Genomic DNA, 16336 nt, shown 5'->3' with positions numbered 1-16336 from the left:
CTGCCTAGACCAGATAAGTCCTTAAATGTGGAGGGGCGAGACTCTCCAGAACATCAATGAGTTTCATCCCCCAACCCATATTATCAACACCCCTTTCTAACATGAAAAAGTTAGAATGGGCATAGCCCAAATACCCTAAAGAGTGGGAGAAAGACCAAAGGCGATGGTGGAGTATACAGAGAAGGTAGGGTTTAACAAATGAGTATAAGTGCAGAATCATTATACTGATACTTCGCTTGGTCTCCAGTGTCTTGAAGCAGCTAGAAGAGAAAACGAAAAATCATGGAATTGTAACCCATACCAAACCTTACAATCTGTTCTATAACTATTTGTTAAAATGTATTAACTCCATTACAAGGAGTTAATAATACAGTTGGATAAATGGGGAAAAATTGCTCTTATTGCAAACTATGGACTATAGTTAACAGTAATATTTTAATATTCTTTCATCAACAGTAACAAATGTATCACACCAATGCTAGGGGTCAATAATAAGGAAGAATAAGGGGCATGGGATGTTTTGGTGTTTTTTGGTTTCATTTTTTATTTTTGAGTAATGAAAATGTTCAAAATTGACTGTGGTCATGAATGCACCACATTCAATTACCACAAGTAACACCACTATCTGATGATACTGTAAGCCACTGACTGTATATTTTGGACGGATTGTATAGTATGTGAATATATCTCAATAAAACTGAATTAAAAAAAGAAAAAAATACACTTCTAACAGGGGAGTGGCTGAAGATTCAAATGATGGCATGAATGACCTAAAACTAGAGAATTTGTCTATTACTGAAAGGTGAATAAATGCTTGGTAGGAATTAACTATCTGAGAGAAGGTTAGCTACATGATCTCTAACATCCATTACAATCCTGGGATATGTTGATGCCATAATTTTAAAATTTGTAACCTCTGAACCTAGTTAATGCCTAAGAAAGAACACTTTGGACAATAATTAAACAGGTCATGGAAAAGATTTGGCTACTTTACATGATATAAGGCATATTCCTGGCCTGAAACAAAATGGGTCCTTTTTCATAAGAGTTTTCTAGAAGTTAATCAAACCACTTGTCAGCCTCTTACCTGAAAAGACGCTGTGTGTTTTGATGCATAAGTGTCGTCAGAGACCAATTCAGCAACAGAAATAGTGAGGTAATGGAATTCTTCATTTATATGAAAATTTTGTAGTCTGTTAATACACCTGCCCTCTGAGGTTTAAAAGGCACAGATTTTCTCAGACCATAAACTTTCTAACTATATGAACATGGGGTGAAATGTTTTTTCTTTCACTGCACAGCTTGTTCTATAGCCCACACAGATAACAGCTGGCTCAAAGGGTTATCTTGGTTGAAAAGCTAAAAGAAAATGAGGATACTTTCAAGACAATGACAAATTTAATTCAGTCAATGAGCATAAATTGAGCTCCTACTATGTAAAGGAATACCGTTGGGTACAGTGGGGATTAGAGTGATGGCTAAAACCAGGGTTTAGTTTTCAAGAAACGGTCTTCTAGGAAAATTAAAACACACCATATACAAATAGCCCTAAAAAAGAACGCAATAAGTATCCCAAGAGAAGCACAAAGGGCAATGACATTTAAGAGAATTACTTTTGGCTGAATGGGATCAGAGAAAGCCTCATGGACAAGGAAAAGACAAGTTAGGGGGATGAGATGAACAAGTAGAGATGAAGGATAAAAGGACTTTCTAGCAAATGACACATTATGAGAAAAGGTGGGACCATGGAAGAGTTTAGCACAGATTAAGGGAATAATGAATGCCCAAGATGTTGTGGGAAGGCAGGGTATAAGAAGCAGAAAAATGAAGATGGAAAGGTCATGAAGGGCTTTGAAATGACCATGCTAAAAAGTTTGGATTTCACTCAGTAGACAACGGAGAACCACTGAATATTTTTCAGGAAGGAGTATAATGTGTGCTTGGCAATGGGAGCAGATGAATCTCAGAGAAATTAATCCTCTATTCCCAGCCACAACCCTCTAATTAAATATTAATGTCACCAGGGCTGGAAAATGATAAATGTGGTGAACATTTACTTTAGTAGACTCTTAGGGTATTCAGAATAATATGATCCAGAAATAAAAACTAAATATGGTGCCTGCCTGGTGAGCAATACGCAACCAAGCAAAGTTTGTTATAATTTTCACCTAATGTTGCTGATGCAGTTTCACAAACATGGATTGAAGCCTGTTAAATAAAAGGAGGGCAAATTGTAATCCCCCCGAAAATACTGTACCTAATTAGTGCAAAAGGTACTTGATACAAACACTTTCCAATATAAAGCTCTACAACAAATTTCATCATACTTAACTAAAGTTATTAAAACTAAACCAAATGACCATCAGGAGATAGAAATAGGGTAAATATTGGGTATTTGGAGCTGAAGGGATACAGATTGTGCAACAGAACTGATTGTAAAATTCAGAAATGGACAGCATGATACTACCTAATTGTAATACAATAATGTTAGAGCATTGAATGTGAGAATGATAGAGGGAGGAGGCCTGGGGGCACAAATGAAATCAGAAGGAAAGATAGACGATAAAGACTGAGATGGTATAATCTAGGAATGCCTAGAGTGTACAATGATAGTGACTAAATGTACAAATTAAAAAATATTTTTGCATGAGGAAGAACAAAGGAATATCAATATTGCAGGGTAATGAAAAGAGACGGTAATCCATATTTTCATATTTTAACTTATGTGTAAGACTAAAGCAAAAAATGTTTATTTGGTACAAAATTTATGATTTCACTAGTGTATTTCCTAATATAACTTATGTGGACAGTTTAATTGAATACCATAAGTACACGGAACCTTGAGTAGGGCATGAGATTTTGTACATTTGTCCACAGTGATGTCCTGATAAATCCCAGCATGATCTAAACAGTGAATAAAAAATTATTTGCAAACCCCCCTGGGGGAATGGCAAGAAAGGGGGAAAATTCAGCTACCCTTTGTAGAGAACTCCTGATATTCTCACAAGCAGTGGGGACAACCAAAGCAATAGGCTGAGCCCCCATTCTTGGGGTTTGTTCATATGAAACTTAACCCTGCAAAAGACAGGCTAAGCCTACTTAAAATTACGCCAAAGAGTCACCCCCAAGAGAACCTCTTTCGTTGCTCAGAGGTGGCCTCTCTCTCTCAGCCAACATGACAAGCAAACTCACTGCCCTCACCTTCTCTACATGGAACATGACTCCCAGGGTGTGGACCTTCCTGGCAACGAGGGACAGAAATCCTAGAATGAGGTGGGACTCAACACCAAGGGATTGAGAAAACCTTCTCTACGGAAAGGGGGAAGAGAGAAATGAGACAAAATAAAGTATCAATGGGTGGGAGATTCCAGAGTCGAGAGGTTATCCTGGAGGTTATTCTTACACGTTAAATAGATATCACCTTTTTAGTTAAGGCATAACAGAGAGGTTGGAGGGAACTGCCTGAAAATGTAGAGCTGTGTTCCATTAGCCATGTTTCTTGAAGACGACTGTATAATGATACAGCTTTCGCAACGCAACTGTGTGATTGTGAAAACCTTGTGTCTGATGCTTCTTTTATCTACCTTATGGACAGATGAGTAAAACATATGTTTTAAAAAATAAATAAACAATAGGGGGAACAAATGTTAAAATATATTTAGTAGATTGAAATGCTAGTGATCAATGAAAGGGAGGGGTGGGGGTCTGGTATGTATGAATTCTTTTTCTGTTTTCTTTTTCTTTCTTTTTCTGAATTGATGCAAATGTTCTAAGAAATGATCATCATAATGAAAGTACAACTATGTGATAAAAAAAGAATGTTCATATTGTATGCTGACTGGTTTTATTAATAAAAATTAAAAATAAATGATAAAAAAAGAGTTATCATGACAATTCTGACTCATGCAGAAAAAGTTAAATTATGTTTGAAGTGAAAGGAAAATGAGTAAAACTTAAATTGAAAACAGCTAACAAAAACAAAAAAGAGGGTAGTGCGATGGTAGCTCAGTGGCAGAATTCTTGCCTGCCATGCCAGAGACGCGGGTTCGATTCCCGGTGCCTGCCCATGTGAAAAAGAAAAAGAAAAAAAAAAAAAAAAGATCACGGTACCCACTGGAAACCAATGCAACACTTACCACATGCTCCGACCATACAATAATGTTTGAGTCACTAAGTAAGCTATTCTACAACAACTGAGACTCACGGATACATTTCTCCTAATAAATGCTTAGATTAAATGCTGAGTGCTCAAGTTACATTTTGCCATTAATTTATCTTCATAATTTCAGAGCTCTGTCCCTGATGGGGGGAGGTTGGGACTTCCATACTAATACAGAATAACAACTGCCCTTAAGAATGCCAAAAAAGAAAGAAAAGAAAAGAAAAGAAAAAGAGAGAAACCTTTAAAAAAGAAAATCTAGTAGTAAGATTCTTGGGTTAGATAATTAATTCAATCATTCATTTGATGTGTACTTACTAAGCACCCACACTGGGTATAGACTTATCTCTGCACAGCTATTCTCTGTTGAGGAGCAACAGTTGCTCCTCCCAAGTTTGATGATGTTCTTAAATCCACAATTTATTATTGAGGTTTTAAGCTTCACAGTACTATCCTTGTCTCTCAGTGGTTCCAGTGGCTCATAAATAATACTGATCTCTTTTACATATAAGGAAAGCAAATAACCCAGCTAGCAAAGTAAAGAAAAAAAGGAGTGTTCAAGCCCTGGTCAGCTCCCTAATATCTCTAAAAGGCAAGGAGAGAAACGGGACAAAGGAAGAAAAACTTACTAACTAGGAGGCTCAAATAATAAAGGGCTAAGATGTAATTCTGCCTTATGGCAAACAGTGATAATTACCACTTATTAATTCCTCTAATATGAGATATATCTGCATTTGCATTCATTTCTCTTTCAAGCTACATAATCATCTGTATGCACATAATTATCTATACACAATCATAACTCTCCCCATTTTATAGAAAAGAAAACTGACACTCTTGAGGTTAAGTAACTTAAGCGTGCACAGCTGGAGAAAAGAGGCACTGGAATGAAGCCTGCCAGGCTCCAGAGGTCCCCACTCTTTCCTCCAAACCACAATCTCCCCCATGCCAGTGCTGGCCCCAACTGCTTCTCTCACTCTGTGGCAGCACAACACCAACAGCCTCTTCCCGCTAAATATGACAAGTTGGAAAACAACAATGCTGTCTGCATAGTTAAAAGAACAAGATAGTTGCCTAGCAGATTTCCTCTTCTCTGCCTAAATCTGGGAGGGAAAAATTCTTGTTATTCCTGACACTGACCTCCTGCACTTATTGGCACCTCTGAGCATTCTGTCTTGCTTGCTATTTGGGCCCTCTGACAATGCCAGTTGTGTTCTGGCCTTGCTTCTCCCACATGGTAGTTTATAAACTGATCAGAGCAAATCCGACTTTGAATTCAATGGAAGACTAGTGGGCACTTAGGCAGGTTTGTCACCCTGGCTGCTATGAAGGAATCCCAAAGGGGACTTTCACACAGCTTATTTCCTTTATTTTGCCATCAGCTGAGGCCAAGAAAGCCAAGCCTGCATGGTCACATTCAAGCTCCAGCAGTGTGCTAATGAATGAGATTATTTATTTGTGAGCTGGCACACTGACCCTTTCCTGCGGGTATGTACACGGCTATCTCCACCTGGTTTCCCAAACTCCCGTCCCATGGAGACTAATCCTTCTGAGGCAAGCACAAGGGTCACAGGAAAGACAGCCTATGGGCAAACAGACAAGTGAGGGGAGATACTTTCTGAAGCCATCTCAGCAGACAGTAAGCCTCTTTAAAAGCAGGTCCTGGCCTGGAGCCTGCTGTCAGATTCACAATAATGGACAAGCTCCTGGGTAACAGATACTAGTGCTCTGAGGTTATGCAATTTGATCAAAATGATGCTACATACTTCGGTTTGGGTAAAAATAAGCTGCATGGGTAGGTGCCTGAACAGAGCTGACTATAGCTGGGGGAGGGAGAGAAAAGATGTGCACACACCCAGGGTTCACCATATATAGCAGGTCTGGAGCTGCTGGAATCCTGTGTGAGCCTGAATGCCCTACGGCTACATCAAAACTGCTGTGGTGGTTTTAAAGAACCCTCTTGCAAAAGCCTGCCAGGGCAGTCCTCTGGCTAGACTGAGACTGGAACCAGTCTATTTGCCAACCCTTCCCACCCCCACACCTCTCTCTCTCTTCTTTCCCAGGGCTTCTTCCCCTCAGCTTATAAACAAGTTCCAGTGTTTCCCCATCTTAAAATAAAAACAAAACAAATAACAAAAGAATGCTTCCCCTCCGTCCTGTTTCTCCCTTTAGTGATCATCTTTTCATATTCCTCTCTCACTCAAAACTTTTAAAAAAGTAGTTTACAATCAATTTTCCCCCTCCTAATAGCTCCCCAACTCCATGTCCTCTGGTTCTAGACCCGAGAAGGCCAATGACACTGCTCTCCTTGACTCACCACAGGCAGGCACCCTTCCCCTATGCCTCCATAAAATCCAATGTCTGCTTAACACAGCATTTGTCACCCTAATATTTTCAGATTTACTTGTCTCTTTCGGAACACAGATGGTGAGCTCCAAGAAACACAGTGCCCACCACGGAGTTGGTGGTGAGTAATGCTATGTTATAGATATTCAGGGAAAGAGATCTCCATGCCCTCCTGCCACCAAAACGGCACAATGGTCAGGAAGTATGGTGCTACAGAACGAGTAATTCACATAGTTAGCTCTTGGATGTGAATAATTCTCCATCACTGTTTTCATGGCCTGTGACAAACCCCTTAAAACTGCTAAACTGTCTCCCCATTTGTAAAATGAGGGGATTGCATTAGATCTTTAGTTTTTAAACTGTTCTGAGCTTATACTTGAGTACCTTTTCAGTAGACACCAATATGAGGACATGAAGTGAGCAGGTCATTCCCACCTCCTTCAACCAAAATGGAAATCCTTTCATTTGATTTCTATATTGTGCTGAGATTTTGCTTTTACAAAGGGTTCTGCTGGTAAAAATCTTGAAAACCATCAGCACTCTCTGCCTAGAATGATTTTTTTTCATCCACTCTGATTTGCTAACTTCTACTCATCTTTCAGGTATCAGTTTAAATGTCACTGCTTCAGTGAAGCCCTCCCTGATAAACTCTCTAATAAGGCCCTATCATTTCTTCTCATGGCACCTACCATAACTGTATTTTTTTTAACTTTTTAAATTGTATAATATAACATATATACAAAGCAAAGAAAGAAAAAGCAATAGTTTTCAAAGAACTCTTCAACAAGTAGTTACAGGACAGATCCAGTTTGTCATGGGCTACCATACGATCCTCTCAGATTTCTCCTACTAGCTGCTCCAGAATACAGGAGACCAGAAGGAAATCATCACAATCGACTTTTTTTTCTTTTTTGTGAAAAATAACATATATACAAAAAAGCAATTAATTTCAAAGCACAACACAACAACTAATTGCGGAACAGATTTCAGAGTTTGGTATGGGTTACAATTCCACAATTTCAGATTTTTAATTCTAATTGCTCCAAGATACTGGAAACAAAAAGAAATATCAATTTAATGATTCAGCAATTATAGTCATTTGTTAAACCCTACCTTATCTGTGTAACTCCACCATCAACTTTGATCTTTCTATCCCACTCTTTAGGGGTACTTGGGCTATGGCCATTCTAATTTTTTCATGTTGGAAGGGGCTGTCAATAACATGGGGTAGGGAGAAGGAACTAGTTGATGTTCTGGGGAGACTGGGCCCTCTAGGTTTCAGGACTTGTCTGGTTCAGGGACAGATCTGCAGGTTGTAGGTTTCTTGAAAGTTAACCTAGTGCATGGAACTTTTGCAGAATCTTATATATTGCCCAAGGTGTTCTTTACGACATAATTGTTATTCTCTTTTTTTTTTTTTGGATGGTCAGGTACCAGGAATTGAACCTGGGTCTCTGGCATGGCAGGTGAGGACTCTGCCTGCTGAGCCACAGTGGCCCGCCCAGGACACAATAGTATTTTATTAATAATTTATTTAACAGCTCTCTTTACAACTCTAAGCCCTATGAAGGCAGGGATCAAATCTGTACAGTGCACACAGAAGGTTCATTTAGCGGATATATGCCATAAATGTATGGATTTATATTTAAGAGCAAGCAGGTACTTACTTGATAAACAGTATTAATTAATATGACATTTTATTAATTACTTTAGTTGTTTTATATTACTAATGAGGAAAGCAACTTAATACTTTGAGTTAGCCAGACATGTACTTGAATTTACTCTCCTCCATTTACTAACTAGTTCTTTAAGCAAGTTCTCTGACTTCTCTAACCTCTGATACCTCATATCTAAAATGGGGATAAAGTAGTTGTGAGAATTTGTGAGATAATATGTGTAAATAAGCAAAAGATAATATATGTAAAGCATTTAGTAGTTATTATATTTATGATAAACCTGATTTAAAAATCAATTTTTTAAATACAAACCACATTTTACTCCTTCCTACCCCAGCTACATTTCAAGGATATTTTAATTTTCTTTGTTCCATTCCACTTTCTAAAACTAATTTCTGCATCTAGAAGCATCTGATCAGTGCTCCATGATCAATTTTAAAATGGAATTTCTACAAATCCATTAACATTTAAAATGCCAACAAAAAGTTCAACTATATAAATCTTGCCACCCCAAGGAAGCTTAAGTATAAATAGAGCTTTGCCTCTCTTTTCTGATCAACCGGCAGAAGCCCACGGGGCCCAAGTGCCATGGAAACCAAGTCAGATCTGAAGTCATTATTTATTTTTAAAATATTTATTTATCTAAACTAAGAATAAGACATGGGACTCAGGGGAAAGACATTGTGAAAACAATTCTTCCTTTCAATAATTTCAACATCTATAAGGAAGACTGATACATATACAACAAAACATAAAAACATTATGTGATGAGTACTATAAAAGAGGTGTGCAAAATTCAAAGAGAACACAGAAGAGGAACTAACTCTGCTTTCAGAGGGAAGGGAAGGCTTCAAACAGATCATATCTGAGTTGGATAATGAAGGAAAAATAGTTTATTAGGTGAGGAGGCAAGGGGAGGGCCTTCTAGGCAGAAGAAACTTTGTGCAGAAGAAAAACTTGGTATTTCTTCTATACAGATTTTCTTTATTTTTTTTTCAAAAATGTATATTGAGGCTTTTTTTTTTTTTTTTTTTTTTTATGGGCAGGCACAGGGAACCAAGCCTGGGTCTCCAGCATAGCAGGTGAGAACTCTGCCACTGAGCCACCATTGCCTGCCATATTCAGATTTTCTTTTTCTTATAGAGGAGGGGATAGTGGTGATATCGGAATTCGGAAAGGCAAAAGATGAGACTAGTAAAAGTAGGATGGGGTCATACTTTGTGGGATATGAACGACATGCTTAGGAAACTTGAATTATATCCTGAAAGCAATGGAGAATATTATGAAGATAGGAGTAGTTTTTTGTGTGTGTATGATCCAATTTGCGTTGAGAAGACAAATGGAATGTGGAGGGAGAGGATGGAGGTGAAAGACCAGTGAAATCAATTTAGTGGATGGCATCAGGAGTGTTTGTTTAAAATTCTTTTAAATGGAATAGAAAATAGAGATTATCTGACATTGTAAGGACAAGTCTTATAAAAGTTCTGTACCAGATATATGTGTGTGTACTGGGTCAAAAAGTAAAAGCATTTGTTACTAAGGCTCATGTCAAAAAAGTTGAAGAAACAATGAGTCAGTCCAGACTGGTGACTGACCAGATGTAGGAGGTAAGGGAAAAGTCAAGGATGACCCCCAGGTTTCTGGTATGGGCACCTGAAGGGATGACCAGGCCACTGATGAAGACAGAGAAGAAAGGAGGAGGCCTGATTTTATCAAGTCCACGTAGGGATGCTGGATAGCCCAGACAGCTACCTTTCTCAGCATTTTTCAGCAGCCACAGTCAATGTTAATCTTGTCAGCAAAGACAAAGGACACACAGTCATTGCAGCAGCAAGTTCACATGAATACACAACTGATAAGGCCCTCTAAGAACTGCAGGGGTCCCAGGTAATATATTTAAACAGTCCTAAACCCCAATCAACAGAAAAACTTTGAAAATAGAGAAAGAAGACAGGATAAGGGAAACGTCAACACTTCCTCCAGAGAACTAACAGGATGTGAGAAATCCTGTCTCTATTCTAAGAGCCAAGAAGGACCCAACACCCTTGGGAACCCAAGCAAGCTTTCTGGAAAGCCCACCACTGGGGTGTTTTTGTTTATTAGGTAAAAAACCTACTTCTTTTTTGAGGGGAAGGGGTAGTTTTTGCTTTTACGACTGTGTTCTATGTCTCCCAGTATCTCACTCACACCACTACCTACAAGAAGTATTTCAATCTCTCTGGCTTTACAGCAAGGTCATTGAGTTCTAAAATATTGATTTGACTATCCCTCAGTTACCCTCCTGGACCATCAGGTTAAAAGAACAGGGTTAGAAGAACATCCTTATCCACTGACTTGGGGTGAAGCCATTACTCCTCCTAAGGTCCTCTAACTCTTGGAGGAGAGTGTTCCTCAGCTCTTCTTGGAGGATCACAGCACGAATGGATTCCAAACTAATTTTCTGGTGACCCTTCTCCCTACGTTCTTCTGCAAACTTGACTCAGATACAACTGGCTGCCCTTAAACACCCCATGTTTCTGCACATATTTTGTCTTTTGTTCCTGCTGTTTCCTCAGCCTAAACTGTCCTTCCTCTAACAGAAATTCTATTCATCTTCACAGTGCACCTTGAATGTCACCTCTACCCCAGAGCCACCCTTTATCCAACATCCCCCTCCCCACCACAGTTTAGATTTAGTCACACCTCTTTGTGCTTGCACAGTATCTGCTTGTGCTTTGGGCAAAGCACTCCTTTCCTTCTGTCATCCATTATAGCTAATTGCACTTTATGTCTGCTTTCCCACCAAGTTTATGTTTCTTGAAGGTACAGACAGGGTCATATTATTCTCTCAAATTCCCCACAATCCTTAACACACAATAGGGCCTCAATAAGAGTTTGCTGACTCAAACTGAAAAGTTACTGATTTATTTCACCTAAGCCTGGAGATCATCAGAAATAAGGGAAGGGGAAAGAGTAGATTTAAGCATACAGGCTTGCTCCCCTTATTTACACTGGTGATGGTAATACCCATGCCTCTAAGAAATTAAACCAACCTCAGCAAGGATGACTCAGGAAGCACAGTTTGGAAATGGTGGCCAACTTTAAGAACTATAAGTATTTTCAAGACTTATTCGGCTTGCTATTAGTCAGGTATTGACCTTGGGATGTGGTCACAGGGATTATATATTTTATTTTGCTACCCACTCCCTCTCACAGTCTGATACCTCTAACTATATGGGCAAAAAAGAGTCTTTCATACAGGCTCTGAATATTATCTTTGAACTCCTCTGGGACAGCCTAACCTCCCCTCAACCCTCCCACCTTTCCAGTGAGACATTCGACAGCGCCACCTCTGCAATCCTCCTCTCTTGAAAAAGTAGTTTTCCTCTCAGTATATCTAGCTTCCCTCCCTGAGCCCTCTCCCTAATCTTCTCAGGACAGAAGGATGGTAGTTTGCATTATCAACTACCTGACTAAAACACACAGCTCATTTCAAAGAACTAATACATAGAAGTAGTAAGGGTTTTGACAGTTGCAGCTCCTTTGTGATCCCTTAAGTATTATTTACATGTATTATAGAACTTAGCCATTTCAATTTATAAATATTTTATTTAACTTATTTCACTCACTAGACGATGATTTCTTGAAAACTAATCTCAGCTACCAGCAAAGTACCCATGACATACTATGTACTCAATATGCTAGCTTAGAAAAAAATAACATAAAATAAACTGCCATCTTAGGCCCTTTAGCCAAACTCAGTGAGAATGTGAGTTCAGAAGAAGAAACATTTCAGAGGTGATAAAAACCAAAAAGTCTTTATATAGTAGTCACTCTTGTGATGCAAAGGCTCAGCTGAAGGCAGGCTCAAACAAGGGTCCTTTTGACAGGGCAGCCATTCCCCACGTTCCTCAGATACTCATATGGTCAAAATAGTAAACTTAGTTCTCCAGAATTTACTTTCCCAAGATCTGGCAATTCAATAAATACATTCCCCAGCCCCCCACTTCAATGTCCCTCCTATATCCTTCTGACCTTTAATAATGAGTAACATTAGATGAAAAATTGATTTTTTTTGGCTACTTATTTCTCAGCTGAAGAAAAAATATACTGTGTAAGGTGTTAAATATTTTTACATGCAACAACCCTGGCATGAATCTAACCTGTATGCACATTTTAGAGGTACAAGTGTAAATGTCAGTGCTATAATTTGTTATAGATTTCAGAAAACCAGCAATGAAAATGACCATGGATTCTCACAATTTAAACCACTTTTACGTAAAAGTGAACTTTCCTAAAACAGTCAAGGGACAGAACTTTCCATCTAAACTCATGGAGTCTTTTAGAGATACTGATAGCATTGTTCATTGGGTTAGATGGTCTCTGAAAAAAATGCTACAAATATTAGTTTCCCCCTGGGCCTATGCTTTGACTTTTAATAAAAATGTGCTTCAAGACACCATTTATCAAAATGAAAAGGAACATTTTAATGCCTGAACAACTGCCATTCCATATTATCAGCCCTGTTAAAGGCTATACCTTACAAGTCTACAGTATTAAGAGAAAAAAATACATTTGGTGACTTCACTTAAATTGTTCACTTACCAAACATGAAGTAGAGTTATAAGAAACCATGAATTGAATGTATCAGGCATCTGACACCCTAGAAAATAAAAGTAAACTATAAATACATGAGCATTTAGAGGAAGCATATTGACTTTATTTTAAATATTGGTAGGAATTTGTTCAACTAAAATATATGTTGGTTACAGTGCTCTCTAATTATGCTATTACAAAGAGGGACAATGGACCCACAGAGCAAGATCATGGGTTGAAAAGAATATTGAATGCAGTCAACCAGCCTTCTAGTTATAGCCCTGTTACTGCCTCGCTGTGTGACCTTGGACAAACCAGTTGTCTCTGAGCCTTACTTGTATAATGTGATCTAGATGACCTCTATTGTTCCTTCTAGCTCCTATGTGATTCTATGATATTTTCCCTTACTGGTCCTGAAATCTTCTGAAAAGCTACGCAGATACCACCTTGCCTGCCCCGTTTAAATATAAGCTTTTCCCACTCAGACACATCTGAGAAGTTTAAGTTCTTTAGTCTACTTTTCCTCTTTTCTTCTAGGTGACCCAATATACTATGGAGATGGGTGTGCTGAATGATTTACCCAAAGGAAATGACCAGGAAAAAGAAGTGGGGCTCTAAAGAGCAAGGGCTGAATAGGAAAGCAGGCCATATGGAATGAAAGAAGGCCTTTCATCACCCCAGGAATAACAAAACTGGAGAGAGCTTCTTGGTTTCAGATCCCACAAATTGAGTCACTGTTCAGACATCTAAGCCTCCTAAAGAGACCTTTAGGAAAGGCCACTGGTTGGATAACCCCACCCCCAATGAATGTGTCCTTGTTACATGACAGAGAGAAAAGCAGAAACAAGAGGATAAAGAAAAAAGATAATCAGTGGGAAATGTGGGCCCTTAATGTGAATCTGTTCTTAGGAACAATTACTCAGGAAAGAAGTGATATCTTCTGCCTTTTGGCAATCGACGAAGCATGCAATATACTAAATGATGATGAATAGGGGACACTAGGAACTAAAATACAGGACAGAACCCTTGCAAGGTATATTAACAGAACCTAGAATCATAAAGAGCTGTAATTAATTGTGAGTTTATCATGTACCGGTCATTGTCATAGGTGCTTTACATATATTAGTTCAATGAATTTTCCCAATAACCCTATGGGGCGAGTATGATATTAGCCTTCATTTTACAGGTAAAAAAACTGACTTTTAGATCAAGACAATTGCCTAAGGTCACAGAGCTATGAAATGAGATAGGTGGTATCAAACACAGATCTGCCTGATTCTGGAAACTATATTCTTACTTGCCACTCTAATATGAAAATCAAAAACTAATACTATGGGCCCATACTCCACTGCTTCTCACACTAATTACCTCACTTCACCCTCACTTTAACCCTGGAAGAAGGCACTATAATTCTCCTTTTAGAGATGAGGAAACAGGCTGAAAAAGGTTAAGTAACTTGCCTGTGGCCACAATATTAATAAACCTAGTGGCAAAGCTGGGGTTTGAATCCAGATCTGTCACAAAGTGACACCAAAATACTTTGGCGAGCTCACTGGGTGGTGCCCAGCAGCTGTCAAGTGGACTTCCTCTCAGAACCCAGCAGGAGGGAGGTGAAGACTGGCCTGGCCAGCCATACAGCTATTAAGACACATGCCATCTGAGAGTGGGCCAGCTACCCTCCACCTAGAACGAGAATAGCCATAAGAAACTCTTAAGCTTGGATAATGAAGTTCAGTCTGTTTTGGATGCTTGAACAAAACATTAAAAAGAAAAGTTTTCTTGGAAGTCTGTCTTTCAATCTGGAAAATGAAATTTGGCCACTTCTAAAGGACAATCTGTTCAATTGCTACCTCTACATCAAAGCTTCTCTGCAGCCTCCAGGAGCCTTTCCAATTTTCTCAGAAAGGGAATCAGTTCTTGGGCTGGAAAGCACAGACGGGGAGGCCAGCAGCTGGACTTGGGTCACAGTTTTCCCTTTTAAGGGTCAGCTCAGGGCTGAGGATGGGAAAATAACTAGCATATGATTAAGTACCTATACTCATTGGGTTCAGAACAGAAACCCAAAGAGTAAACCCCTAAAAACAAGACCACTGAACGTTGACCATGATCAACACAAAAATACAGCCAATTATTTAGATCAATGAAATACGTTTAAACACTTCAAAGTTAAAACCTGCTATACAGATTTTTTACCATGATCACATTCTTGTTCCAATGAACACTCAGTGCCCGTTTTCTAAGGCTAGCCACTTTCTTGACACCAAGTTGGATTAAATTAAATAATCCATTATTGTTATTTGGGAGGCAGTACTAACTTAGCTGTTCATAATGCAGGCTGTACGGATAGACTGCCTGATTCAAAACTTGGACTCTCCTTCTTATACCCTATATGACTCTGGGTCAAGTTATTAACGTTCCAGTTCCTCAGTTTTCTCCTCTTTAAACTAGGATAACAAGAATCTACCTTAGAGGGGTTTTCAGAGGATTAAATGAGATAAGGGCTGTAGAATGTTTAGTACAATAGTTAGTATTTAATTGTTAACTTAAAAATATTAGCCATTGTAGTTTTTAGTGAAATATTTAGACGCTAGGGTTTAAATTATTTTTTTAAAAACTCACTATGTATTTAAGACTGTATCAATTAAGTGACAAACACCATTTACTACCACAGACTCAGAACTTATTAATTAAGGAGGCTCCTCTCCAAGATAACTGTCTATTAAGGGCTAAAAGCAAAGAAGTCTATAGAAAACAGTGGATAATTAAACACAAGTTTTACTGTTTGGTACCTCTGCTCCAAACTGCTCTTCACAGCAAAATTTATTTCCAAAAGACCAGTTAGCAAACCACTGCATGCTCACAGAGAGCATGCTCATTTGTGCCAAAAAAACATTGTGGACACTAAAAAGTGGGTTGCTGAGATATCTTACCAGTCAGAATCCCCAATACCTAGGTTTCTGGGTTCCAGACCATTGAATACTTTGGCTCTGACAAAGAGTTACAGGCTTTCTGACAGATACATATATGTGTCAAAACCCAAACCCCAAACCTGTCTGGCCTCCTCTTTAGAAGCCAAGCTAAGCTGCATGGAAGTCAGTCTCATTATTTTATAGATATTCTTCATTTTATACCTCTAAAGGTACTTTTCAGACTGACTCCTTTCACAGTCACTAGCCACAGTTCGGAACCACTTGGTTTGATTTTAAAGCCACAATGCAGCATAATGCAAATAAATGTGCTACAGGTCTTAAACGGCAATTCTCAAAGTAAGTCTCAGAAAATCTGAGGTAAGAGTGGTACCACTGCAAAATTTACTGTCTTCCTAGATAACTATTTCGAAAGGCAAAACCAGAATAAAGCTCATTAAAATGGACATGCTCAAGTATATATAAACATAAGTTTAAAATACTAATAGAATATCTCATAGAGGTAGATCTTATATAAAATATAACAAAATACAAAAATATTAAGGTGATGACAATTTCTAGTTTGCAGTTACTGAGTAGGTTTTCACATTTATTCACAAGTAATATGTCAAAATCCCCAGATTTTAAGCCAGATGTCACAGGTTTGAGACTTG

The 16336-nt window shown here is 38.6% G+C and overlaps 1 protein-coding gene across 1 annotated transcript in view; it reads right to left on the bottom strand.

Moving 5' to 3' along the window:
• The window catches only part of UQCC1 (ubiquinol-cytochrome c reductase complex assembly factor 1), a 148867-nt gene that overhangs the window by 50229 nt on the left and 82302 nt on the right, over positions 1-16336 (bottom strand). The window contains exon 6 of the mRNA XM_077170409.1: positions 12766-12823. Within this exon, the coding sequence (XP_077026524.1) occupies positions 12766-12823 (58 nt within the window). The remainder of the gene's footprint in view (positions 1-12765; positions 12824-16336) is intronic.

This window comes from Tamandua tetradactyla, chromosome 1 (assembly GCF_023851605.1).
Source record: "Tamandua tetradactyla isolate mTamTet1 chromosome 1, mTamTet1.pri, whole genome shotgun sequence".
NCBI classification, from domain to species: Eukaryota; Metazoa; Chordata; class Mammalia; order Pilosa; family Myrmecophagidae; genus Tamandua; species Tamandua tetradactyla.
Note: the sequence above shows the minus strand (reverse complement) of the source record. Positions and strands in the feature narration are given on the sequence as shown.